Source organism: Pocillopora damicornis, chromosome 7 (genome assembly GCF_964200805.1).
Source record: "Pocillopora damicornis chromosome 7, jaPocDami1.2, whole genome shotgun sequence".
NCBI classification, from domain to species: domain Eukaryota; kingdom Metazoa; phylum Cnidaria; class Anthozoa; order Scleractinia; family Pocilloporidae; genus Pocillopora; species Pocillopora damicornis.
Genome location: NC_142676.1, coordinates 21,335,013 through 21,362,082, shown reverse-complemented (window position 1 = coordinate 21,362,082; position 27,070 = coordinate 21,335,013). Strand labels below are relative to the sequence as shown.

The window sequence follows — 27,070 nt, the reverse complement described above, 5'->3', positions numbered from 1 at the left end:
ATAATAACGTGAGATCTTACAGATGTATGGCACATTATTTTTTTCCTGTTATCCTACAAACATTTTATCGTTTTCAAATTGCGATAAAACATTAAGTAAAAGCATATTAAAATATGTTGACGACGTTTCGACGTTTGGCTAACGTCATTATCAAGTCAAAGAGCGTCAAAGTCCTCTTTTTTTGATGAAACTATCGCTCTTATAAACATAAAGTCCAAGGATCTAGACACTTCTTTAAAGAACTAAATTAAGAAGACTAACACGGTTTCTAAACGTGGGTAAATACATAAGAAATAGAACGTTCCAGAATGTTCTTATACAAGAAGGTCACGGCTGGATGACTTCTAAACTGTTCTATAAATTTTCTAAGACTTAATTTAGACAATTTTTCGTAACAATAATGAAGGGCTAGAAAATAAACTAACAAGGGCTCCGCTTTTAGGCTTGGCTAAATCTATATATTAAAGCATATTGTCTTTATGTTTTTGTGGTTTATAATTTAGTACTGTGGATAGGTACTGGGGTTAAGATATGCAGTGTTATGTTTCTTTTTACGTCGTGGTTTAGTTACTACACTGGTATGTATTGAATCTGTGACGTTCGTGGATCTTGTCAGTGAGCATTTTTGCAATGTAGTTCACACTTAAAACTTGTTAAATAAACTTATCCTAATATCTATGTAGTTCACTGTTTTTTTTTTACATCCATGAACATAATTGGCTTAGGACGGTTTTGCAATGCATTAGACATTTCCGTAGCGTGTCCTCGTAATATTTGAACTGACTGCTCAATCAAGAATACGTACTTATTGACAGAATAGGAGGGCCGCACGGGCAAGTATTAGGCTCGTTTTTTTCATGAGGCACAGACTAAACGCAGCGAGGTTCTCGTGTCATGAACACGAGATAAATATTTTCTCATTCGACCCGACCTAACTCAGTCAAAAAGCGTTTTATCATATGACCCCTGCAATTTCTGACTCTTTTTTATTTCCTTGGGTCGCGTCTCTTTGGGCTTAGCGGCTTTCTCTATAAGTGATCACGTCATTGCGTATTGGCCGACCGAATATTGGGATCTATTTCTGACATTTTTCAATAAAAAAATGCGCTCTTTGCCGAACATGTACGTGTCACAAAAATATTACCCTTAGATATCATCAGAAGTAAAAAAAAAATCATCTGCCATTCAATTCATTGATAAAGTGTACATCTATTTCTGAAATCCCATTCCCAAGTAATATCAGGTACAGTTTAACTTACTTCTTCAGTGCAGTAAATAAGTGAAAAATTTAAGTTATATCATGCTTGCCATATCGAAATTCGTACAGATCCATATTTCATTCTATATTATCTTTATATCAAATACAATGTTATTTAGAGTCTATTTTTGTTAAGGAGGATTTCGGAAAAATAAAAAAAAAGTGAAAATGCCCTCATGAGCTATGGATTGTTGAGCTAATGTTGACGATGTTATTTGTTTCTATAGTAACAGGTGCTCGAAGAGCTTGAAAGAAATATAAGCTCTGTAGGCTTGAACTACGTATCTCAATCTACGTATCTGTATGTGACATGCAGTGTTGATCTTTTAAATAAACAAAAAAATATTCTTTCTCAGCTTGAAATCGTTTCAAAAGCCAGCTTTCTTACGTTGAATGTTGTCTTCTATGATTGATAGATATTTGTTGATCGAATTGAGAAATCCATCAAACGCTAGTTGAAACGAACAAGTAGTTACTGTACAAAAATGTATATCTATCTGTTATTTCATTTCCTTCCTGGTAATTTTTTCGATTGACGTCAAAAGGAAGTAGGCAAGATGATAAGGGTCAGATTTCCTTTGTACACGATCCAAACGAGGCCAATTCCCTAGATTACCGTATGTAATGAATTGAAAATGTGCGTCCGTTTTATGTTGCTGCTTTGGATTTGTTCTCTTTGTCACAACGGAGAAGGCTTCACTAAAGATATGAATTCAGTCCTGCGAAAGGCAAGATGTTATGCAAACTGCCTCACCCGGGTAAGTTTATTTCCAAAAACTTGACGTTGAAGAAACCGCCCGAGGTTCTCTTAAAGTTTGAAATGAGTTCTTTTCCATTTGATTGAAACTCGACGGCTTTAAGTCGACCCTGTATAAATTAAAGTAAATCTTACCTTAACTTCACTTTGTAGCTTGACAATACCTTGTCATGCTTATGCCTTTAAAACGTTCAATGATAATTGAATCAAAGAGGCTATCGACTAATATCAAATAATTTCTAACTAATCTAATTTCTGACGATTAACGATCAAGAACATATAAAAAATTGATTAACAGCCAACAAATCAAAATCAAATCCAGTTCTTCCATTTTCAAGTAAGATGATTGAGTTTCTGATTGGAAAGGATAATAATGCAAACTTCATGTACTGCAACACTGCATGACCGTCGTTTAATGAATAGCGCTGAAACGAAACATCTGTTTTTCTGTACACGAGTTTTATCAATCAAAGCTTTAGTCATGGAACATTGAAGGCGTATCTATTGTTTTTTAGTATTTATAGCCTTACAATCTTATCATTTTTTGACTTAATAAGGACGTAATGTTGACGTCAAAACGTCATTAAAAGTATTTATCGCAATTTTTTATTTAACAAATAGAGAAGCCTTGACTGTGCTCTGTTCTGTTATAAAGCACGCAGGAAGCGGCTAGAGCACGAAAGAAGTGTAGGGAGAAACACGAGACGTAGTCGAGTGTTTCTTCCCACTTCTTGAGTGCTCTAGCCGCTTCCTAAGTGCTTTATAACAGAACAGAGCACAGTCAAGGCTTCTCTATTTGTTTTATAATAAAGAATCCGTTAAATTACCCAAGCATTACTTTCAATTTTCAAAACAAACTTTATTTCCAAAGCGAACAACAATGTCGTCAGCATGCTCTATACTCTCATAAAGCACGCTACAATAAGCCAATCAGAATCCTTGTTAGAATGGTTCAAATAATCTGATTGGATGTACAAGACTAAAGCTGTCAAAAGTGTCAAACCATCAAAGTTCAAAAACCATCAAAGTTCACATTCTACGATAGTTTACAAACTAAAATAGTTCGGCAAGTCGAATTTAACACTTTTGCCTGAAGTTTTGAAGTCTCTAATACAGAATCTCGAAGTGAAATGTTCAGTGAAATTCAGCCGAATTATGGCTCATAAAAACACACGAATTTTTTCCACATGACAAGGTAGAAAACAAGCTGTTCAAGGCGAGTGTTTTTTGAATGAAAGACAGCCGAATTCACCGGAACATGAAGATCGCTCGTGATGACAGCGCCGCAAAACTCGGCTGCAGTGACTGATGTGAATTGCCACTCAACGTATCGGAAAGGATATCAGAGCAAGCTCTTATTTTTTCACTCGAAGGGCGGCCGATGTAGTTTCTGAGGCTTGCATTACTGTGATGACCGGAGAACGCCATGATGAGCGAGCCGCGATGAACTTCGGCATGATCATATTCGCTCAGACGCCGTCATGATTAGTATGAATTTTAACAATTATGCAGTTTGGTTATATTTTTCACCATTTCTGTTTTGTTCTGTTTTGTTTTTGAACACTGAACTTTATATACTATACGAGTGTTAGCCGTGTTTGATTTTTATTACCATACGTAAGCTTGCAATCTAACTGAGCATGAAAATCTTTAAAACTCGGAATGTTTATTCTGTTTTTCCTTTGAGGATTTTTGTATCTGCTCACGTTTTAATAACGTAAATTACGGCGCCTGGTATGTTTACAAACCTTTGTTTGATTCTTCTGTTGCTACTTGCCGGCTCGCTTCAGTTCCGAAATATCACTTTCAATATCGGGAAAAAGCTTAAAAGAAGTCCCGGCAAAGGTCGAACATAGTACGATTGGCAGATGGCGTGACAGCTTTAGCTCAGTTCTATGCTCTATACTCTCATAGAGCACGTTCTTTCAACCAATGACAGCGCGCGTTATATCCGAACTTTATTATAAAGTTAAATACTGCTAATTCCAATGATAATAATAATGATAATGATAATAATAATGATAATAACAATAATGATAATAATAAGAAAAATGAATCCACCACTCCCCTAATGGCCTGGGGTTTTTTTAGGGCCAATACACTGTTATAGGCGAGACTTTGGGACTTGAAGTAAGTAAGACATGACACCCAAATGCCTGAATGCTTAAAAAACATTTTTCTAATTTTTACTAGAACGGGGTTAAGAACGAATCAGAGACTTCTTGCCTGACACAGGCCTGTAAAGAGGTGAGTATTCTTATTTATTTAAAACCCTGCGATAAGCTAAAACCATATGTCCAATACATTATCGAGTTTTCAAAACGGCGCGTTCGGATAAAACATACAAAGTAGTACAAAATCTTATAAAGGACACTTGGCAACACCTCGCCCGAGTCGGTACGAAGGTGTTGTCACGTAACAAGGTTTGGTTACCGACCAATTATTTCAAGTAAAAGTGAGATAAAAAATGATTTACAAAAATCAGCCCAGGCTTGAAAAGCAGATTCCCTTCGTCTCTTGCCGAATGTTCACTCTCAGTTGATTTTTCTGCTACAAGTATAATATTTCAATGTACCAGGGGCATGAAGATCTTTCTGACTATTATAGTTCATTTTCAAATCAGTGATGATTTTTCTTCTAGTGTCTTGCACCTTGTAACGCGAAAAGGACATTTCCAGACGAGAACTCATGCAAAGCAAGCTGTGTAAGTAGCATTCTCGTTTCCACATCCATTAATAAATGTTTATGATATCTCTGAATTTCTTGTTTGTTGAACACCGAAATAAAACTGATTCGCCCCTCCACAAAAATGAAATTCACAACCGTTTAATGGAAGCGAAGAGCGAATTTGAGCCCTTCAAAGTAATTGGGTTATGATTCTTGTGTTAGGTTCCAAAGGGCTCTAAGACCAAGAGCGCCTGGTGCGATTATTGTTATGTGCTAATAGAATCTCCTATTACTTTTGATCATGAATGGGTCCTTGCGAAGTTTCAGGGAAAATGAGACATAGAGGGGTGGTGAGTGGAGGAACCTTCACAACCCATTTAGGATGATCGTTTATACAGTGGTGTTTTAAAGCCATCGGTATCTCATTGCAGGATTGTGCGTTGTGTATTTGGATTACAACAGTTTTCTAAAGCTTTAGTGCATATAACTGGAAAGAGTCGTATTCTGTTAGCACCTCCCAGAATTTTCTCCATTTTCCGTGTATAGCGACGCTTGATCGCCGCTAGCTGGACCGTACGAATCTCACTGATCGACACAACAAATATCGCCCCAATTTCTTTCATGGAACGCCTCCTTTATTAAATGTCGTATTTGACCGTGAAGCTAAAAATAATTGATTCACAAAATTAGGGACAAGAAATTAGCTATAGAAACACTCGAGGTAAATTAAACTTACATTGTTGCCGGATCTGGCGAGAGTTGACACAAAAAGGACCTTTCCTTCCTTCGATAAAAACGACAGACAATTTCTTTCTATTAAACCACGAGTGCTTGCGAAATCGATCGAATTATTGAATTGCACAATAGATCCGTTCTGTTTGGAAATGCGATACCACTTACGGAACGCGTGACGAGGCACCTAGTGTGACTTTTACAGATTATTAATTAAACGATTACTAAATCAAAACAAGGGATAAACCCGTGCCTTAGGGGCACTTACACCGTGACTTAGACACTTTTCACATTTGTGATGATACCATCTTAAAAAATCATCATGAAACTTACATAACTAATGATAGGGCTTTCTTACCCACTTTAGAATGCGCACTATGAACTTTTACCTAAACGGCCTAATCTCATATTAATATTTTTATTTCAGAACAAAGCCATTAGTTGTTTTGATAGTTGTGAGTTCCTGACATGGCTGAAGAATTTCCAGTCCTCATCTAATGGTGATGGATCCTTACCACCAGTTCCTGGGCCACTAAATGTGACAATTTTCAATTTCACATCACTCTCCTTACAATGGTCACATGTCCTGAACTCAAATGGCACTCCTGTTTACTTAGTTGAAATAATGTTTGATGATGAGGTATCCAGATTAGGTCCGTTCTATCCGGACCAGGTAATTTTAATTTCTATTTGCGACACTCATTGTCCTTCTCACTAATTCAGTTCAGGACTTTAGGCACTGTGCCATAGAGCCCAAAACGGAGTCCAAGGTTCGTACTGTAGGCTAAGGAGCGAAGGGCGTTGGCCATAAATCCGAGCGAAAAAAAGATCCATAACTTAAAGTGCGGACTGAGAAAACGAAGATAGTAATGTAGTTATTGTATCTCTAGTTTCAAATAGAGGGGGGTGATTTCAATTAAAAAAAACTTTTGAACTAAGAGGGCAGTACCGTAAAAGACAGCCCTCTAAATTGACAAGTTTACGAACTCGACCAATTTACCAATCATAGCACAAGTTCTAACTGAGAGATCTATTATGATGTGATATTGGTACTTCGGAAAGGATTGTGGGAGTCTTAGTTCCAGACAAAATTATGCTTTTTTTCTGATAAATATTAAACAAAAATTAAATAGAAAGTTAAAATGATTTATACTTTAAATATTCGCTGGGAAATATTCAATATGCTTTAAAAACAAGAACAAAACTGGACTGAACAAATGGAGGAAGTAAAATCATTAGCGTAAAAGTCCCATTTAAATTTTCTTGTCGATATGCATTTTGGGAAGAGTCCATTACCTGATGAGTTTCCTTACAAAAAAGTTGTATCATTATCATCTTTAGTATCATAACTGTTATTATCAAGTAGAGCGCTTTTCGACTGATTGTCGTAGAAAAAACAACAAAAGAATTTCAGCTGCCAATGATGCGAAAGGAAAATGCCCTTAGTGCCAATGAGAACTCAGAGTAAGAACGAGCTAACCAGGCAAAACGCGGAAAAATGCGGGCGACCAAGTCGAGATTGGTGTTAATTTTGCATCTGATTGGTTGATAGAGTGGCACAAGTTTTCTGGACCAATCACAGAGCAAAATAAAGCAAAACCAAAGAAATCCTAGATTACTTTTGACACTCAATTGAAAATTACTTTAATGATCCTCAATGCTATCCTTGTTGATATTTTCTTCCACCGTGTTCAGCTGAGACTGTTCATTTTCTGATTCATAAAATTTAACGTTTCTTTTATTTTAATTTCGCCAAACCTCCCTTTCGAGAAATAATATTCTTTTTGTTTTTATTTTCATTTTAGGTCATCGTCGAGTCAAAGGTGATGCTCACCTTTCATCACCTGTGTACCTTTACTCCAGATAAAAACCAGCGCGCTGAGTTCAAAGACATTAATTTCTCGTTTAGAGTTGCTGTTCTGACAGAAAACTCTTCTGTACGCTACGGACTCAAGTCAAATAGCATCGGTAAGTGAAAACAAATGTTTAGGCCACTTCGGGAGTGAAACCCATGTCATGGGTTCAACTCCCATTCACGGAGAACTTAAATAATATCGCCCACCTTTCCGCCGAATCGTTTACACCGTTCAATGGATAACAAAAAATACAAGGTACTGCCATTTTAATTTTTAAATGTTTTAATCTCAATCATCTGCTATTTGGTGTACCTCATCATGTTATCTAAAGCCTTTCTAAAGACGTGGGCCGGAATCTTAAATCTTCGAATCTGATTTGGAAATCAAGCGCTCGTAACCGAACCAGCTTTTATAACAACGACTAAGGTGCGGATTTTTTTCGCACCATACGCAAGGAAGCGGAATAGTAAACCGGCAGAAAGATAAAAATATGCTCTTAATCATAACTATGACAATTTCCTCAAACATGATTGGTGCGTTAGCTGCTTTATTTTTTACTAATCATTCTACAGAGTTGGACAGTGTAATCGGACAGTTGACTGTAATCGGACATTTGAAGTAGCCAATCAAACCAAGTCCACTCAGCCAAATCCACCAATCACAGAATTAATCACAATAACTATAGCAACAACCACTTATCCTCAAAACAATTAAGGAATTTCCAAAATGGAGAAATTTTTTTCCTTTAGACATTGTCTCTATCAGAGATATTTGACCTAAATATATTTGTTGCTTTTGGAAACTGCAAACGTTATGATTAATTGGTAACAGAATTTCTTGTCGTCCAATTCCTCTTGTTCCTATTACCATTATTTATCGGTCTAGGTTGGTATGGAAAAAAAACTTTGCAATTGCTCTCATACGGACCTCCCACTCAGTAGATAAGATTAGTTTACGCGTTCCATTTTGGAAAAACCTTTCACTTAGCTTTATCAAATGTCTTTCTTTATTTGTATCAGCCTTCCCAAAGCCAGATCCTGTAACAAACGTGACTCTGGATAGCCTAGTGTACGATGGTAACCACGATGGAAATAAATTACTGATGACATCTTCATGGAAAGCACCTAAAGGTTGAACATTTGATGGAATTCTCATTTGAGTTCTCTGGGATGAAATATGTTGTTTTTAAACAATAACAGGAAAAATCGTGTCATCGATTTTTAAAGGCCCACAGAGACTTTCCTATTTTCCACTCTTAAACAATTTTAAAAATATGAAGTCGTTCCGGAAGCCCTTTGATTAAAGAGTTCTTTTCTCAATCCAATCTTCTCTACCGTCGATCGCCTCATTATTAGAACTGCATTCCCTTTATGTAAACAAGTCTCCCCGACCCGACAATCCAAGACGGGCGTACATTTCAGAAAATACGACTTACGGCTTTTTTTAGATGATAAAGGCCAAAAACATAGGCTTGCTAACAGAAACGATCTTTTCGAATTTCCTATTTAGGACAAGAAAATATTGTTTCAAACTATGCCTTGCGTTGGAAACAGGATTCTCAGTGCCAAGGCAACATCTTTTTCAGAAATCGAGAAACCACAGGGGTAAGCTTATGAAACAATCAAGCATCCTAGAATTACTAAGGAGTATTTACAAAAAAAGAAAGAAATACCCATAACTTAACACCCAAACTTCACGACAGAAACCCAAGTCATTCGGCTGACATCAAAAGAAGATGAACTGCATCGCAAGTATGGTCTCTCGAAAGATACGTATTCCTCTTGTTTACCCCTTAGCTCCAATGATTGACCAAGAGAGAATTTCTCCTTACAATATCAATACAATATCAACTAGAAAAGTAATGAGAATAAAGAAAAATATCAATTTGGGGATAATTCATACCAAGTTCTCTGAACTAACATTATAAGAATTGTATTGTTGAAAGTAAGGACAATTACAAATTTGATCTGGGAGTTAAAGGGTTAACAATCAACCCCAATCTTATGTGGCAGACGTGGTGGTCAAATGGTCAGCGCACTGGGCCTAGGTTCAGAGGTCTAGGTTCGAGACCTGGTTGGGTGAATGTGCTATTTTCTTTTTACTCTCACCATGCCTGTCTTCACTCAGGAGTATAAAGGGGTACTGGAGAATTTTCAGGAAAGCCTGATGAAATGGTTTTTTTTTTTGGGGGGGGGGGGAGTTGTCCTTGCAATAGACTGGCATCCTATCCAGGGGGAAGTATTGCTAACCCTGGTTACTTTATGCTACGGACACAGACTTTTCTACCTTCTAATATGATAACTTCCAAACTGAGAAGTCATGTCAGTAGAACTAATAATTTTTGACGTTAAAAAATACTTACAGACTGTTGACTGACTTGAGATATAGAATATATAAATAACTGCTTGATTTGAATAGTATTTTTTTCAAACTTAAACCCACAACTAGTGTTTTTTTGCAGTAGTGATAAAATTGATATGCTAATAATAATAATGATTATAAAAATTAAAGCTATAATAATGACACTGTCACCACAATAAGGGCAGCTTTCGTCGCATAACACCCTTAATCTTTGAGGAACGTATAAACGTCTTAAAATGAGCCCTTTGATATCCATTTTTCACAGCCTCAGACACGATACAATATGTCCCTGTATGCACAAATGAAGAAATGTGCCCACAAGCTCGAGGTAAGATGGAATACACTGTAACCTTCCATCGAGACAAAGATACTAATTTTGTGAAATTCCATGATTCACATTTCCTGAGAGCGACGAGTCTCATTCGAATCAGAAAAATGAAAATAAAATGACGTGCAATTTCTCTTCAAGTGTTCACCTTTTTGTCAAGCATGTGACAGATTGATTTTATATCGTTCTTTTTAACAATTATTTTTATATTAATAAAGAAAAAAACCAAACTGTTGTTCTCGTCTTCTCTATACGAAGATAGAGCTCGTTTCATTTGACGCTTCGGCTGTTCTGAGTTTAAAGATCTTCATAATTAAGTTTTAACTTTTATCAATGTCCTCTTTTTTGAAGGTCTTTACCATAATTGGCTGCAGTGTGAGCGTTCCAGCAATTTTAAGATACACTTACCCAGGTAAAATAATCACTTGTATCATCTGAAATATAACCATAAATAAGCTGACAGGGACCGTAATAAATTTGTGACGTCATTTCCAGGTTGTCAAAACATCACAAGTTTTCCAAAAGACAACTGCTACAAATGTGAGTATTCTCTACAACTGATGGACTTAAATTCTTGTCAAAATTGTCTTCAAATATGCCAATGCCGCCATTTTGAATCCTGCTCGAATCTGGGCGCTCCACTTTTTATGTCATTTGTAATTAATAGTAAGTCTTACTCTGCTTTTTCCCATCTCTTGCTTTCCTTCTGATGAACAATTTGGGGCCACACAAAAAGACTTTCTTTACTCAAATAATAACTTTGTTGCAATCTCCAGTGCAGCGGTCGATGGGAATTGAGGGTTGTGGTTTTGGTACGCGAACTGGTTACCAAGTTATCCTTTCAGAATGGCGGCTCCCGGTGCCTCACTTTGACACATTTCAAGAAGTCTTTGTTACTTAATGAAAAGTAGTAAACATTTTGTACGATTTCAAATGGCAGTGATAGAAACTTGGTTAGTTAAGCAATGCCTCCAATGCAAATGGTCTATTTTTTTTTTATCCTATCCGCCCATTATCATGAAACTACAAATTTACTGATTGGGCTGGAAATATAGGCTGTGATAGACCTGCTCCGCAAATGCGGGAAGAATAATGTTAGGGTTGATCATATTATCACTCATCATACCAAAAAGGTTATTGTAAAAATGCAGATAGAAGAAATATGTACTTATGCTATATTACCACTCAAGTTTTTCTTTACTACAAACGGCCGTCCACAGTTGACCCTCCAGATGCGCCAATGGCAGACAGGATGGTCACTAATATCCGTCTCGCAGAACCTATGACACCTGCTCCGGACTACAGATTTTATGCGACGTTTACCTGGAACCCGCCAGTTTACCCTTACAAGAACATAACTGAATACGCGTTTACATGGTCCAAGCAACCTGAACATCTGTATTTAAACAGGGGTGGTGGTAGCCCTGTAAGTTTTTTCATTTGTTTATTCGTTGATAATTTTAAATTGAATGTCAAAAGATATCTGGACTGCTTTTTTTTTGCTTAACATCGCTCTGTGGTTGTTCCCGAAAACTTGCCCAACTGTTTCAGCCTACCAGATGCACGACTTGGTCACTCGCGTTCTCCCGCGCTTTAGGCTAATTTTCTGTGAGTTCTCATCTATCCTGTTGTTGATTTGGCCTTGGTTGTTTTTCAAAAATTAATAGCGAAGAGTGCTCTACGACAAGATCAATAATAACTATAGCTAAAACTATAACCTCAAAAGCGCAGGAATCACAAATAAGTAAATTCTTTAACATAACTCAATGAAAACATTAAACTTCTCTTTGCTTTTTCAACTGCAGCTTTCTAATAGCGAGACCGTAAGTGACCTTTTGCCAGGGACGATTTACAAAGTTCAGGTGGGTGGAAATTCTACTTTAAAATGTGTCTGTCACTGCACAAGTATAATCAGTGGGAAAGGTATGTTAGGGGGCAAAATCCTAAAATCGTAAAATCCTCATATTTTGAATTATATAATTTGGCAATTAGCAGTCTGATCGAATCAAATATGTTACACGAACTAATGGTTTTACGCTTTTGAGGAGGGTTTCCTGATCATCTCTGTTTAGTGAATAACAGTTAGTATTTCAAAACAAAGCTATTTCATTAATTCTCGGTGCCTTTCCTCCACAGGTCCTTCCAGTGTTTCAAGATGGAAGGCCTTCGTCAGATTTTAGCGATGCAACTTTTACCACTCCGGGTGAGAGATGAAAAAATGAAATAACTTGTATAAGAAGTGGGAAGGTAAAGGCACGGGAGATTTTGAAAAGCTGCTGCCCATAAAATAAAAACATAAACTCAATTGCATTAACGTTGTCATAGAAACAAGCAAAAAGGAAAAAGGTAAAGGGTGAATTTAATAGGCACAAAGCATAACAAGAAAATTTTAACTCTTGAGCAGAAGCATATGGCTCTAGCATATATACTTTTCCCCCCTAATTTTTCGAATCACTTGAAATCGATAAACACCTTATTTTCACAAGAGGTTTAATTTTCTTTTTTTTTTGTGAAAATTGTTCAGCCTCCGGGCATATCGCCATAGGGCAGTTTCATGTGCAAATCGATACCTGTTTAGTTTTTCTTCCTATTTTTTATTTTAATTGTTGCAGTTTGGTGTAGTTCAACTTAATGTTGTATTCTTTTTTTAACGCTTTCACATACGATAAATAGAGAGCAGCTATTCAGTAATTCCATTGAAACATCCGCAAATTGTATTTCTTTAAGTCATGTTCATTTAGGAAATCGATAATTTTGACCACTGTTTTGACGAATATCGTCGTCGATAAGAGTACATACTACACCAAACCATTTTTTTTTTTTTTTTTACCACAGTACCGACGTCAAGTAAAACGATTCTTTCAGTGCGTGACCATTGCGTTGACGCTAGCAGCGTTGTCTGTACTTTGTCTGTACGGCAAATTGACCAATCAGACTGCGACATTACTGCTCTGCATCCCAGGCCCTCCATCCCCCATTACCGCGTAAAATGAAAAATAGACGGAAGTTTTAAGTTGCCTATTGCCGATTCTCGCGGTTTGTTCGAAGACACTTTTTACCATCCAGGATGATTAATTATTTTTTACTTAGGGACTTGTCAGAAATTAGCAGGGGGGGAGGGGGGGTGGAAACAGATAGGGGGGTCACAACTTTTTGAGCCTCAGAAAAGGGAGGGGTCATGAAAAATGGGCAGTTCAAAGGGGGAGGGTCATGCAAATATATGCCCGTGATCATGTAGAGGTTCACCCACAGAAGAAAAAGGAAGTTCTTTACTTGGCAAAAAAAAGAGAAAAATACAACGGTTTACGGAACGTTATGGATATAAACTGTGAAGTACTATAGCAAGAATTTAACAAACATGTACTTTTCATTTATAACAATGCTATATAGTCTTATTGAAATTATGAATAATGTTGTTATTAATAATGTTAGTAGAGTTCTGGCTATCCTATTCATCACTGTCTTCAGCATCACCATCAATGCTGCTTTGAGAATCTTGATCATCATCATTTATCTCATCAGCATTGATACAATCACTTTCATCGTCATCATGATTTTCATTTAAGTTGAAGCGTAGATATTGCTTGATAATGCCCTGTGATTCTTTGGTGAACAATCCCTTTTCAAAGGCATATTGGATATATGGCCTTTGTGTTTTGAGGAGCCCACTTATTCCTTCATAAGTGTAGTGTATAATAGTGTATTGCAAGAACTAGATTTTATCATTTATACAAGAGGGGGAGGGTCATGATATTTTAGGCCAAGCTCAAGGGGAGGGTTAGCAAATTTCACTCCCATTGCAGGGATGGGTCACCTAATTTCCGAACCCAAATTTAAAATTCCCACCCCCCCTCCCCCCCGCTAATTTCTGACAAGTCCCTTAACACTGATTTTGTGGTTTCTTTTTAAAAAGCAGAATTTTGATTTTTTATTATCCTTCAAGTCACACAGACTGAAGCTATCCGATCTTTCATAGATGGACATTAAATTTAAAAATGATGGTAAAAACATTACAAAAAATTTCCAATGATGGTATGTTCATGGATTCAATAACTTGCGCTGGACTTGATGCGAATGACGTCCTTAGAGTCAATCCATATTTCACACTGACGTTTCAAATTGAAATTTCATAGTGATTGACCAGCCAACTTTTATTAGAATTACGTTGTGTTTGCTAAGATCCTCTTGCGGTAATCTTGGATCTTGTTTTCAATATTACTTTTATTAAAATGAGTAAAAAGAGGATCCCTTGTTAAAAAATTGCCAACACCGTAAAATGTCTTTGACAATGTCAATCGAAAATTTGTCAATCTTTATTTAAAATGAATTTTTAATCTCGAAACATTGCCTTTTAAAAAAAATCTAAATGGTTTCATATTCCGTAGAGTGGTATCTTTTTTTTTATTTGCAAAAACGCAATAGTTATATGTTACAGTTATAATAATAATTTCGTTTCTTTTTCCTTTTTTTAATTTAAAGGGCTCCCATATTCCGTGGAGCGGTATACCTTTTAATAGTAAAAAATACAAGAGTTATATGCTACGTTTCTTACTAGTTTCTTATCGACAAAGCATGACTCGACCTAACATCGTCAAACAACTGACAATAACAATATCTTTCTCCTTGCTGTTATACTAGACATTGATCCAAACGAAGTCAAAGTAACCCATTTGACCGCTGGCCAATTCACCGAGTCTTCAGACGGTGGCAGTTTAAGTGTTCTTATATCATGGGAAAAGCCTATTTTTAACTACAGCACGCTTGCTTTGTATACATTTCGATACAAGGTCGGTAACAAAAATGGCAAAGAGGAACTGATGGTAAGAAACTGTGTATTGAAAACTTTAAGACTATATAAATATATGGTTAAATTGGCGTCATAATATCGACTGTTAGCATGAAAAACCAATGCTATAAAGAGGCGAAAGAATGCATCACATACACGAAAGATCACTTAATACCATCAAAAGACTGACCCAGACAGATTGGTGTTGAAGCCATTGCAAAGACACTTTTATACTGCTATAAGTCAGACGTTTTTTCCTAATACGGCCTATCACTTTTCCCGAAAAACTTTACGCAAATACATGCGAGACCCCTTTACTTATGATTTCAAATCGTCGACACAAAGAATTCTTTTAGCCTTTGATAAGATTTTTTTAAATTACTTTAACTTTATTGATGGATTCGGCAACAGGAGCATTCTCCAATTAATCGGGGATTTTTCAGTTTCCGGAACGAAAATTTCTGTACATCGACTCTTTCACAGATTTCTAAACGAACGTTGCTATAAATAGTCAACAGAAATTGTCGTTTCTTTGCCTGGCAAAGGACTAATCATAGCACTTTTCTCTCTCGTTTTTAATTTGGATGTTTTGAATGATATATTTTGGTTGTTGTGGATACTAGTGCTTTCTCTGAAGTAACTGAATGTAATGTAATGGTCTCTGACTCTGAACTCTGGAAAACTTTTCCAGATAGCATCTGTTTATGTGACAAGTTAGACACTTTTAAATTTAAGCTTATGACCAATATTTTTGAAAAATATCTTTTTTTATAGAAATTTTAATCTTGTTTTAGTAACATTGATTTAGTTTCCATTCATTGCCCATTTTTGTAAAGCGACAGGAGCTTGTTCATCCATTTACCTTTATTCTAATATTTATACTTTTTTATGTTTATTTCTCAGCCTAACCAGACATATTTCAGCATTTCTGGAATACTGCATGGTAAACTGGTCAGATATTGGGTAAGCTTATGTCCACGGATTTGTCCATTTATACGGGGTGAAACCAGGAATTTCTGGTGGCAGAGGGGTTAAGGATTTTACCTGCCTCTCAACGACAATTCCAACCTTAGTTGAAGTTCAAGTCTTCCCTATCCTGGTTATAAGCACTGCCAGTTTAGTGACGAAATTGTGTAAATCAATACACTAAGTAAAAATTTCTGGTATTATTACTTCAACAATTTAAACGAGCCATATAGTAGTTATGTCATCTACGATTCTTTTTAGGTGACGCCACATTACCAACACGATTGGGTCAAAGGAGTACAAGTGTATGGAAACATTACAGCGCCTGGTGAGAATAAGGAAAATCCATTAATTATAAATAAATGGATAGGTCATAGATGTTGGGCTATTCCTTAAAATGGGTCTCAAGAATAACATTTAATAATAATCCGTGTGAAAAGTACGATAACGTGGAAACAATCCTGCTCGAGCAAGAATCAAGTGAAATTCAGTTTCAAATATAATTAACGAGAAAAAAGCTAAGGGTTCCTCTGTTTGTTCCAAAATCACGATTTAAAAGGTACCGTTCAAACCTCTTCAAAATCTAACTGAGTACTCCCCAAAAAATATCGACAAAAAAATAAGAAACCAAGATATCACGCTTGAGGAGACGAAGAGCAGTAATTAGTGCACCAAAATTTTGCATTGAGAGACAACTGACTGCACTCTCTACTTAAACGATCCTTTTTCAGAATTTCTTGCAACACTTAAAGTTTGGGTATTCGTGGGTGCTTGACGGGAACATTTCTTTTATTTTTATGCTTTTTTTTCTTTTCAAAGAGCTTGACAACCAGGAAATACAAGTGCAAAACCTACGTGTAGGTTCGTTTCTCGAAGACGAAGAAAGCAACACTTTCAGCGTCAATTTCACCTGGGAACCTCCGCCATTCAAGTTTAGCACTGTGCGCTCTTACACTGTGTCTTATGAATTATACGGAGGTTATTCAAGGGAAGAGCTTTCTTGTCTACCGTTACAGATGGACAGTCGCCGATTAGGATGTTCCAAAAGTGGAGATGTAAGTTTGGATTAGATGGGCGTGTGTAATGCAATCCGTTCGTATTTTGTAGGAGACAATTGAGGATTTCAACTAGTTAATTTTCATGAACCCCACCAGAATAGCAGAAAGTTAGACAATAGTTAGTTATACACATTTTCCATTTACAATAATATTGAGTATAAGAACGAAAGTAACGACGAGAACAAGAATGAACATTTTTTAGCGATAGCCGTTGTCATAGCGATGGCAACGCCATATTATTTGTAATTGTTTGCCATTCGTGTACATTCAATAATCCTTTCATTGGTCTCCTTTTATAGAACTTGACATTTGTGCAGATATCTGGAATATATCCACGCGAAAGCGTCACTGTGAAGGTATATTGCATTGGTTGCAGTTTGAAGCCCTCTTTTGCCAACAGTGCAAAACGGCATTGGCGTTTGACGAAAACTAAAATTCATCAAGAAGTATTTCGCTTCCAACTTCAAAAATTTGTGCAGCGTGGGACTTGTCTTAGGAAGCAAAATTTTTTAATACAACCAATAAATCTCTTACATCAGAGAGACACCTCTTTCTCTCGACCACCATCCCAGGCTTCAAGGTTGTCTCTGGAAGGCACTTCATGAATTGAGTAAAAGTTAATCGTTAAATGTCTGATTAAAAAATTTTTAGGTTACGCCTATTTACAGCAACTCACACGTCACTGGGAAAATGGCAGAAGAAAGAGGAACTGCGCCTCGTAAGAAAACTTTCTTTTGCACTTCACCAGCCAGTTGTTCGTTATTAACATTTATTCTTTTTTTAGAGGGCACGGTAACGAATCCTGCAATCTGATTGGTTCTTTACCCGGTCAATATTTTCCTATCTCTGCCCACGGGCCACGGTAACGCTTTCGTGAGTCGCCGAGTACATCTCAACTTTCGTTGCCGTTTTTCATAGATATATCTCGTTTTGCCGGCTGGGCAGTATTCTTAAGCAAACACGTCGGTCACTACCTCAAGCTGACTTATGAATCCTCTCTTTTCTCTCTCTCAAATCACTTTGGTTGCCAAAAAAATATTGGTTTCAGAATGAATTTGTATAAGCAATAGTGTCATTACGTTGGTTGACAAGCGGCCTGAAAGCCGTCTGCAATTGATTTTAATCATTCACAAAAAGTACCTAGAAAGTTAAAACATGAGGTATTTGGTTACAGGTAAACTGAACAATGGAACTTTCATTCATTTAATATCTGAATTTTCTCAAACAATTTGTTCGCAGTGAAAGAACGAGAGAAGTTTTAATTTCAGTTCGACAATAAATATACGCTCTCGGTGAGTCTTTCCAAGTCCGTTCAATTTGGACATTTGGACCATAACTTGCACAACAGAAGCTGAAGGAATTTATTTAGAAAAGGCCGCATTAAATCCCCTTGTGTCTCGTTGGAGTGTGCTGTACAAATTTAGTTTTTGTGGAGGAAAGACCAGATTTACACACGCCGTTGCAGCAAACAAACGAGCAAACTCTCACAACTTCAAAATAAAAAATTTGAATTTACTCACAATTACTTTCCTCGCCGTTTACTTAATGAACAGAAGTAAATCTTCGTACGTGAATTAATCGTCGATGAGAGTGAATAATACTTTCCGTTAGATCAATCATTTTAAGAAAACATTGTCGTGACAGACCTTGCCAAACTAGTTCCGTTGTTTTTCCAATCTTCTTGCGCTTTTTTTTTCTTACGCGCTCTCTAATTGACAGGTGTCAGATTGTGACAGATACTTGCAAAAATAATGTTTCAAACTTTGTTTGGAAGCCTTTTAAATCACCTTTATCATTACGCAAGTGAAAATGTTCCAGTGAAGCATCTCTCTTTAATTTGTATCACCTCTATTTTAACTACCACTTACTAGCTCAAAAATTGTTCAGTTAATGAAAGATCTTGCCGTATTTATAGCCCTAAATCATTCGGTTTCTTTCAGAATGTATTTCGTTAAGCTAAAAAAAAAATAAATATATGTTATTTACCGGCTAAGGGTCGGTCCGTATGGTGAAAAACTGTGACCTCGGCCTTGAAAATGCTGCCCGAGGCCTACAGTTTTTTACCATACGGACCTCCCAGCCGGCAAATAACATATATTTATTTCAGCTATTTCCTCTGAAAGACTTCATTTAAGGATTACCATAATTATCAATGTGGTAAATAGATTGATCGATGACTCTGTGTAAAACGAAACTTCTATCCCATATTTTTAACTAATGCAAATGGTTACTGATCTTAACTTTGGCGATTTGTATCCTGCCTAAAACAGAACCTAGAGAAGGGCTTGCTCAGGTTAATAGTTTGAAGTATGATGAGATTTTCCCGACTGCCAACAACACTTTCCGCACGACAGTGAGCTGGGAGAAGCCACTTTTCACCCACAGCAATGTACACCACTACAGTTATAAAGTGGTGGCGGTAAATTCTCTGTTACGGAGAAGGAGGGAAACGCTTTCGAACACCATGATAACAACGGTAAGAGAAATTATTTATATCAGATAAGAAAAAACGCCCAAACAGTACTTGCAGTTACCCACAAAATGCGCAGTGAACTCCATGCACTGTACAGGGCAACTGAACAACAAAGATCTCAGACTTGTTGATTCTTAATTTCTACCTCAAATTTTTTGCACGACTTAAAAGGACATCAGGGAGAAGCGGTGGCTTTAGGGTTAGTGCGTTGAACTCCGCGTCCTGAGACCATAGTACTTCATTCTCACAGTGCTTTTCTTCATCCAAGAGTATGGATGAATATAATCTAAATGTGTGAAAAGCCTGGCAAAATGCGAGGGGTAACCTTGTGATGGCTTATTATCCTATTCCCGGGAGGAGTAGAAATACTCCTCGTTGCTTCATGCAACAGAAACTGGGATGAGCACTGGATGGAAAGGCCATTTCGCTCGAGTTAAGAAGTTTCAAGACATTTAACTCAACCAAGACGCTAGTGAATATGGAGGCGATTTGAACCTTTTATCCTGGCTAATTTGATCACCAGGAAATTCTGGGCGAATTTCCGAAAAGATCGAAGCAGGTGCACTTGGCGATGTTGGACGCCCATTGAGGCAAATTTGTCCCTCGAACTTGGTCCTAGGCTTTGTTCCAAACCAACTTTTATTGACTCAAATTTTGGCGGCAGTTAAGCGGCCAAAATTTGATTAAGCATACGCATAAATATGATTACGCATACTCATTTTCGAAAATTCCCCTTATTGATGACTCGCCGTCTATGTGGTTTCTCTTCCACAGACTGGTACCAATGTTACGATCAGTGGGATCAGTCGAGTCGATGGAGTCGAATTCCAGGTAATTTAGCACAATTCTTTCGCGTGAGCGAAGCTCAAGCCGTCTCCCCACGTACAAAGGTTAACTGGCGTAAGAAAGTTAGTTATACGTGTAACCGAGATATTCAGTAATAACTAGCATAGAAGTTTCAAAAAATGAAGATCGACGATGTGAGTTTCATATGTAAGAGGAACATTGAGATATGGCTCTCCATTAGATGGATAGTGGAACTCTTATCACGAAACTGCTTGGGGCTCTTTATGATAGGGGAGCTCTTGCTCACAAGAGCTACAATCGGGGACAAAATTGTTGACAAACTGACCTTTTCAACTTCCTGTTAATTCAGTTTTTTCTCATTTACCCTGGTTAAGTAAACCTTTTCGGCCCCTTATTCCCGAAAAAATGTGGTTTCGCGATTCCATGAATTTTTAGCTAGATACAGGCACATTGAATGGGGGAGGGAAGGTCTTTTCAATTAATTTGTAGACTAAGAGTGTGGTAGAGACAGGAGTGTCATTCTACACATAAACAGGACTCTTCATCATGATGTGTCAAATCATTTTGACACTGATTGTAGCTTTCATCATGGAGTTTACTCATTTATTTGTGCCTTTTCAGGTTACTCCAGTATTCGTTGTGTCTGTGGTTACTGGTGCAGATGCCAAGATCTCGCTTGCCTGGAAATCCCAAACCGGTAAATGTTATACTTTTATTTTTGAAACGAGAGTAGCCGGGAATTTGGCGTCATCCTCTCAACTAACCAGCCTCAAAACTAAAAGTAATCGCCATTTGGTTACTCGTGTTTGATCGCGCTTAAAGTTTGCCTGTTTTCACCTTGAGTTCTTATTGACTCTTCGTGATTTAACTTATGATAAACTTGGTTTTGGCTTTGCGACACCCAGTAGAGAAGCATAGAAAGAAAATTCTATACAGCTTCATAGAAGAAGAATTGCTAAATTAATATTTTTCTCTTATCGCATTTTACGAACTCCTTCGAGCTCTTTCTTATGTTAAATATTTTCTTACATACATATTTTGCTCCTATAAGGTATATAAAAGGTTCGACTTTGACGACGATTATAGTGATTATGACGATGATGCTGCTGTCGATGACAAGGATGATGATGATTATCATTATTTTTAGATAAAAATCCTGTGTCTGATCCAATGACCACCGCTGAGCTGGCTGGGCTTGTCATAGGAGTGATACTAGCTGTATTAATAGCAACAGGGTTACTCTTTTGGTGTTACCGCGAAAGACGAAGGAAGCTTGGAGCTAAAGGACGTGTCTCTGGGTATGTTGATTTATCGTCCGATAAATTTCATTTATTTTGCATTCATCTTTTACTCATTTACTTTTCACCTTCGCAGCAAGAATGCTCTAATGATTGATCATTGGGAGGTAGATGGAGACTCAGTGACCCTGGAGGAGGAGCTTGGAGAGGGGGCCTTTGGAAAGGTGTACAAAGGGGTCCTCAAGGAATCTACATCACCATCACGGAGACTCTCCATCATGCGTCCCAAACGCCCCATGCGTAGAAACATGCTCAATCAAACGGAAGGACGTATTGTGGCGGTTAAAATGCTACATGGTGAGTTGAATTTATGTAATCTTCTCATACATAAACGCCTTACACTAATCAAGAAAAATAATATCACACCCTGCTGGAGGTGGAAAATTAAGGCAAAGGTCGACTGAAATTATCATTTTTCATTACAGGAATGGCAGATAACGATCAGCGCAGAGAATTTCTTGAGGAGATACAGCTAATGAAAGCCGTTGGAACGCACAAAAATATTGTTAACATGCTGGGCTGTTGCACTGTGGAGGAACCAATGTTTTTGCTTGTTGAATATATTCCTTATGGAGACCTTTTGCATTACTTGCGAAAACGTCGAGGAAAGGTATTCACCTTACGCGATGTAACATAAAGATAGAAAAATAGCTCACTTGCACAATCGTTTTTAAATGAAACTGTGAACGAATCCTGCATCGAGGATTCCGAGTCATGTGGACACCCTTTTCGGTGTCATTCCTCTACTGAAAGACGTGAGATCAGATATCTCGAGTAATAACTTGAGATGGACTTCCTTACGAATAAGGGATAATTTGCTGAGGGGGGACTTTAGTCAAGTTGATCTTTTCTAAGTAATCAATTAGAAGATTTTGTCTGTTTCATTTCAAAAAATGGCGAATTTCGAAACAGTTATGAATCTAAAGAAATAAAGAAAGATGTTTTTCGTCTAATAAAACAAAACAAACAAAACCCTTCCTTTCTTTCTGTAATAAATTTATCCTGATCTATAATGTATATTATTTATGTGTAGTAATGGAAAATTATTCTTAAAAAAGTTGATGACAAACTAAAATTTGCAGTCCTAGAAAGTCAACAGGAAAACAGCGGCAATAAGGGTAACAGTAACATCAAAGGTTTTACTGAAAAAGAGAGTAAATGCAGCAAAGCCAAAAGAAATGAAACGAGTCAGATCTTAGTCAGACCTTAGTTTTTGCCAGCGAGAGCTTTTTAAATTTTCAAGCACCAAACTGATCAGGTAAGAAGTATGGACGGGAACAAGTGCTGGTTAATTGCTTAACTGTAATATCTTTGTGACCAACTAAGGATAGCAATCAATTTCATCCTCCTCCATTTTTTGATTTCAACCTCTTCCGTTATGTCCATACCATTTCCTTTCAGACCACAAGGAGTGACTGCATTTATGTTAACAACACTGATGCACCAAAAGATGACGATGGAAATATTCAAATTCTATCATTTACACATTCTGCCAACACAGAAGAGAGAGGGAGAGAAAATACAGGAATGGACCAAGATGAAGTTCATGAAGACGCTGATGACGACGAGGAGACTCTAAGCCCAGGAGACCTCTTAGCATTTGCCTGGCAAATCAGCGAAGGAATGGTGAGACACTGATTCGTTTGAATCAACTCAGCAACAACTTGATGCTTACCTTGCGCAAGGCATTAACAATTGGCTAAATTGTTCGGAAAGTCACAACAGTGAACATCGGACTATTCTCTTAAGAAATATCATACTAACCTTGAGTTAGCGAAGGATTAAGTGGTTATTTTGAAGAAGGTCACTAATAGGCACAACAGGATTTTCTATCTTTATTGCTTGACCCTTTAGTTGACTTGTTCTATGCAAAAATGGACTAGCGTTCATGTGCTCGAGCGTGAGTTATCCTAGAGATTTCCTTGGTTTTCAATTGTGATCGAATGTTGGGACGAGTGCGAATCCACCAGCAGGTCGGGTACAAACCAATACAAACTGGGTTAAAATATGCTGAGAGATTGGTGTAGCCGTCCTACCATTAGAAGTACTACACTAGAAACGCATGAATCAAATACCATTCCCAATAACAGATCTAAACATAGAAGAGGATATGTGGAATAAGCACTTAAGGTCATCTGTAAGAAAAGTGTTGTATCACAGCAGTAGTTTTTCTTGCTTCAGTTCTTATTATTCGCCAAAAAATATGGAGTTAGGTCAGGTTTAGTCTTTTTGAGTGAATACGTATACTGATAAAGAATTCTTGTGATGTTAGGTTATTTCTGTCATGGATGAACTCTTCTAAATTCTTATTTTTGCTTTTAATCTTGCAGGAGTATCTGGCAAGGAAAGGATTCGTGCATCGTGATTTAGCGGCCCGCAACGTGCTTGTTGGTGATAATAAGATAGCGAAGGTGGCAGATTTTGGTCTGACTCGCCACGTTTATGAAGAGAAGGTTTATCATGGAAAAAGGAACCGGAAACTTCCCTTGAAGTGGATGTCAGTTGAGGCCATCTTTGATCAAACCTTCACAGCTCAGAGTGATGTGTAAGTTAAAGTTTTGTTTAAAATGGCTTTGATTTTTATAAGGTGTTCGTAAAAATTTAGTGACTATTGTTCATCTTATTTCAATAACTAGGTGGGCTTTCGGCGTTCTCCTGTGGGAGCTGGTAACATTAGGTAAGGAAAAAGTTTCCTCAAATTCTTTTCGTTTATTGATCAATACGTTAGTCCACAAAAGCTAGTTGTACGTAGTTTTTAAGCTAGTCCAATCCAACGTAAATATGGAAGAAAGCCAATAGGACCTCACAGTAAATAGATATTCATGACATTACTGAAGAAATTCCTTTGGCATAGATTAACGATCGGTTGTTTCTCAGCAATCGGCTGAGCAAGTTTTGTTCGTGAGTTTCTGAGGCCATGGAGCACTGTAGCAAAACCAAAGCAATATCGTGTGTGGGCCGGACATATAAAGCGGCAAAAAGCATTTAAGTAACACAAAGTTATTAAGAACGGAGAACTTCATTATTCACAGGCACAACAAACGATGCCGACATTCATCTTGAATTACAACCTTGTAGCAAGCCCTGCGAAACCTGCGAAACATAACAAACATTACCTTGCGAAGCAAAACTCTAAACAGAAACTATCTATCAACTTACCATGATGATGAAGGGACGGCATAACCGAGAGAAATCACAGTTTTAGCATATCATAAACGAGGGCCTTACTTCGTGTGATTTAAAAGTGAACAAGCTACTGAAGCATTTTGGTCTTACGCGTAGAACAGTGGAATGGACTTAACATTAACGACTTGTTGAGGAAAAGCCGCAACAGCGTCGTACTTGTTTGTGCATTTTTACTTCAATGACTATACCAACTCATTTTATACTGAAATTTTCTTATGCGATCTCTTGCAGGCGGAACACCATACCCCACAGTAAACAACAGAGAGTTGCTTCGTCTTCTCAAAGATGGATATCGGATGGAAAAGCCAGACATCTGTAACGATGAACTGTAAGTAGCCATGCAGGTTATTTTTGTTTGACGTTAAAATATTGATATCGCACATAAATCGAAATTCTAGTATTGATAGCATCGAAAGGGTCTCAGTTTGCAAGAAGACAGCATGATCTGTCTTTCACCTGGTTTAATACCAGTTGACAAAGAAACGAAAAACATTTTCTTCTTTAGCTGAGTTAAGCTGGGCGAAGAAATCATTTCAATGGCTCAATTTACGATATTACTTTGCTCTTATTGTAATATGATTTTAAATTACAACAGTTATCATTTAATCAAATTCACAAAATGCAATGGACGAGGAATTATCAGCATCTGAAGAAACTCTGAAGCGACTAACACCCCTAAATCGAACCACTACAGGTACAAAATGATGAGAGAATGTTGGTTGGAAAATCCCTTCGACCGACCAACTTTTACCCTAATCCGAGAGAGACTGGAGGAGATGATGCAGAAAGACAACCCATATTTGGACCTCAGCGTCCTCGATGAATCTCAGGATTGTTACAATGTGCCGTCTTTTAACAGTTTAGTAGATGAGTCTGAAGATGAAGTGTTTGACAAAGAAGAAGGCTATGATTTACTTGAAGAGGACCATAAAGAGATAATCATTGACAAAGATCAGCCTATCAAGGACTCGAATAAAAACGAAACTGCTCCCTCGCCAAAATGTTCAAAGTTTCCAGGAGAGGAAGAAAATAACGAGCCAGTTGATGTAGACAGGATTGACTTTAACAACATTGCTTTTCAGAGTAATGACTTAAATAATCTCAAGGAGGTAAAGGTAGATTTTGACGCTCTTGAAATGGCGCTGTATCGCCATGGCGGTAGGAGATTTGTCTTTTAAGAAGAAATGCTGAGCCAAGGGAACCCCGAGAAAAGAACTCAAGCTGATCAAAAGTAAGAAAGAATCCAACAAGAAATTTGATATCTATCTTTAGAATTATAGTACTTAAAATACTCCATATTTTGTTTCGTTTTCTCACGTCATTGTGTTTTCGTCTAAGTATTTATCAGAGAAAAATATTTGCGAAAGCCCTAAATTGCAGTTTTCACTTAGGTTTTTTCACTTATATTTTTAAGTGGATTTGCGACTTACAAGTTAAACCAATACCCTTAAGACAACAGTAATTTTTGCATGATCTTTGAGAAAACTGTACACAAATACAGAAAATCCTCTTTTTCATAGTTGAAGTTATTTATGTTAAACTTTAAGAGAACATTGATGAAAGCACGCGGAAAAAAGTTCAAAATTTGTCTATGATCGTATGTAGTATAATTATACTAGTCGTTCGAAGCTTAACAACTAAACAGGCTGATCTCGTTTTTTAATTCGGTTTTGTTTAAGCTCCTTTCTTTGCTCAGTAGCTACCAGCGAATAGATTGCGAGTAGCGTGGCCAATCAGACCCCAGCATCTGCCATAAACAATTCGTATTACACAGCATTTAATTTCAATTTCTCTTTATTTTTTGGCGCTAAAGAGGCAGATGTTAGACAAACAGTTATGAATCCCAATTTAATTGGGAGTGACGCTAGTGTTAATTTTCAGCAATAACTTTAGTCATTACTTCACGGGTTTATTACGAACCTACAAAATGACTAGCTCTCAGTTGGCTTGTTAACTTAGTGATACAACACTATACCAGTATCATAGAGGTCATGGGTTCAATTCCCGCATACAGGCTTGAAATGTTTCTTTTCAGGCTTTATTTTTACCACTGCTAACGAAGTGTTCGTTACTGCGAAGATCACTCTCATGTTGAAATATTATCATTATTATCATAATTATCGATACCACTACCATCGCACGAGAAAATTATATACCAGAGCAAGAGATTATAATCTCTTGTCTAGAGTTATGATGACAAATTTAGGAAAACGAAATTTAAAATTGAAATAAATAGCATAGCTAAACCAACCATATACCAGTAACGAGAAAAAGCTTTTGCAGTAAATTTAGGCCAAAATATTCCTTTTGTAATTATCCAATGATGGAAAACCGAACGTAACCAGCAGGATCTGGTTTTCTTTTATATTAAATAAATACCGCTAAAAAGTAGCTTATAAAAGACATTTCAGGTCTTATGAATATCCTAAAAATTGAGAAGGATTTAAATAGAGTCTTCTCAATCCTTTTTGCTCTATTTTATAACCGAAAAAAAACTTAAATTTTCCAATAAAGATGTTTTAGATTGAAAAGTTGTG

At 37.1% G+C, this 27,070-nt stretch overlaps 1 protein-coding gene and 1 long non-coding RNA gene across 2 annotated transcripts; one reads left to right on the top strand and one right to left on the bottom strand.

Annotated features, from left to right (window-relative positions):
• Window positions 1-1,814: 1,814 nt before the first annotated feature.
• Window positions 1,815-27,064, top strand: LOC149043099 (uncharacterized). Its single transcript, XM_089211327.1, has 30 exons — window positions 1,815-2,016; window positions 4,209-4,262; window positions 4,657-4,719; window positions 5,842-6,087; window positions 7,220-7,382; window positions 8,290-8,400; window positions 8,780-8,874; window positions 9,897-9,959; window positions 10,311-10,371; window positions 10,455-10,499; window positions 11,180-11,385; window positions 11,765-11,821; window positions 12,096-12,162; window positions 14,598-14,779; window positions 15,649-15,708; window positions 15,973-16,039; window positions 16,531-16,766; window positions 17,069-17,125; window positions 17,421-17,487; window positions 19,040-19,245; window positions 20,017-20,073; window positions 20,671-20,746; window positions 21,197-21,347; window positions 21,424-21,644; window positions 21,773-21,957; window positions 22,749-22,973; window positions 23,678-23,892; window positions 23,984-24,024; window positions 24,765-24,861; window positions 25,228-27,064. Exons 1-30 carry the CDS (start codon window positions 1,894-1,896, stop codon window positions 25,709-25,711), a joined length of 3,981 nt encoding a protein of 1,326 aa, XP_089067453.1. The 5' UTR covers window positions 1,815-1,893; the 3' UTR covers window positions 25,712-27,064.
• LOC149043100 (uncharacterized) lies at window positions 5,305-5,579 on the bottom strand. The gene is made up of 2 exons (XR_016188152.1): window positions 5,419-5,579; window positions 5,305-5,345 (listed from the first exon to the last, which is right to left on the bottom strand). It is a non-coding gene; the product is annotated as an uncharacterized LOC149043100 (long non-coding RNA).
• Window positions 27,065-27,070: the final 6 nt, after the last annotated feature.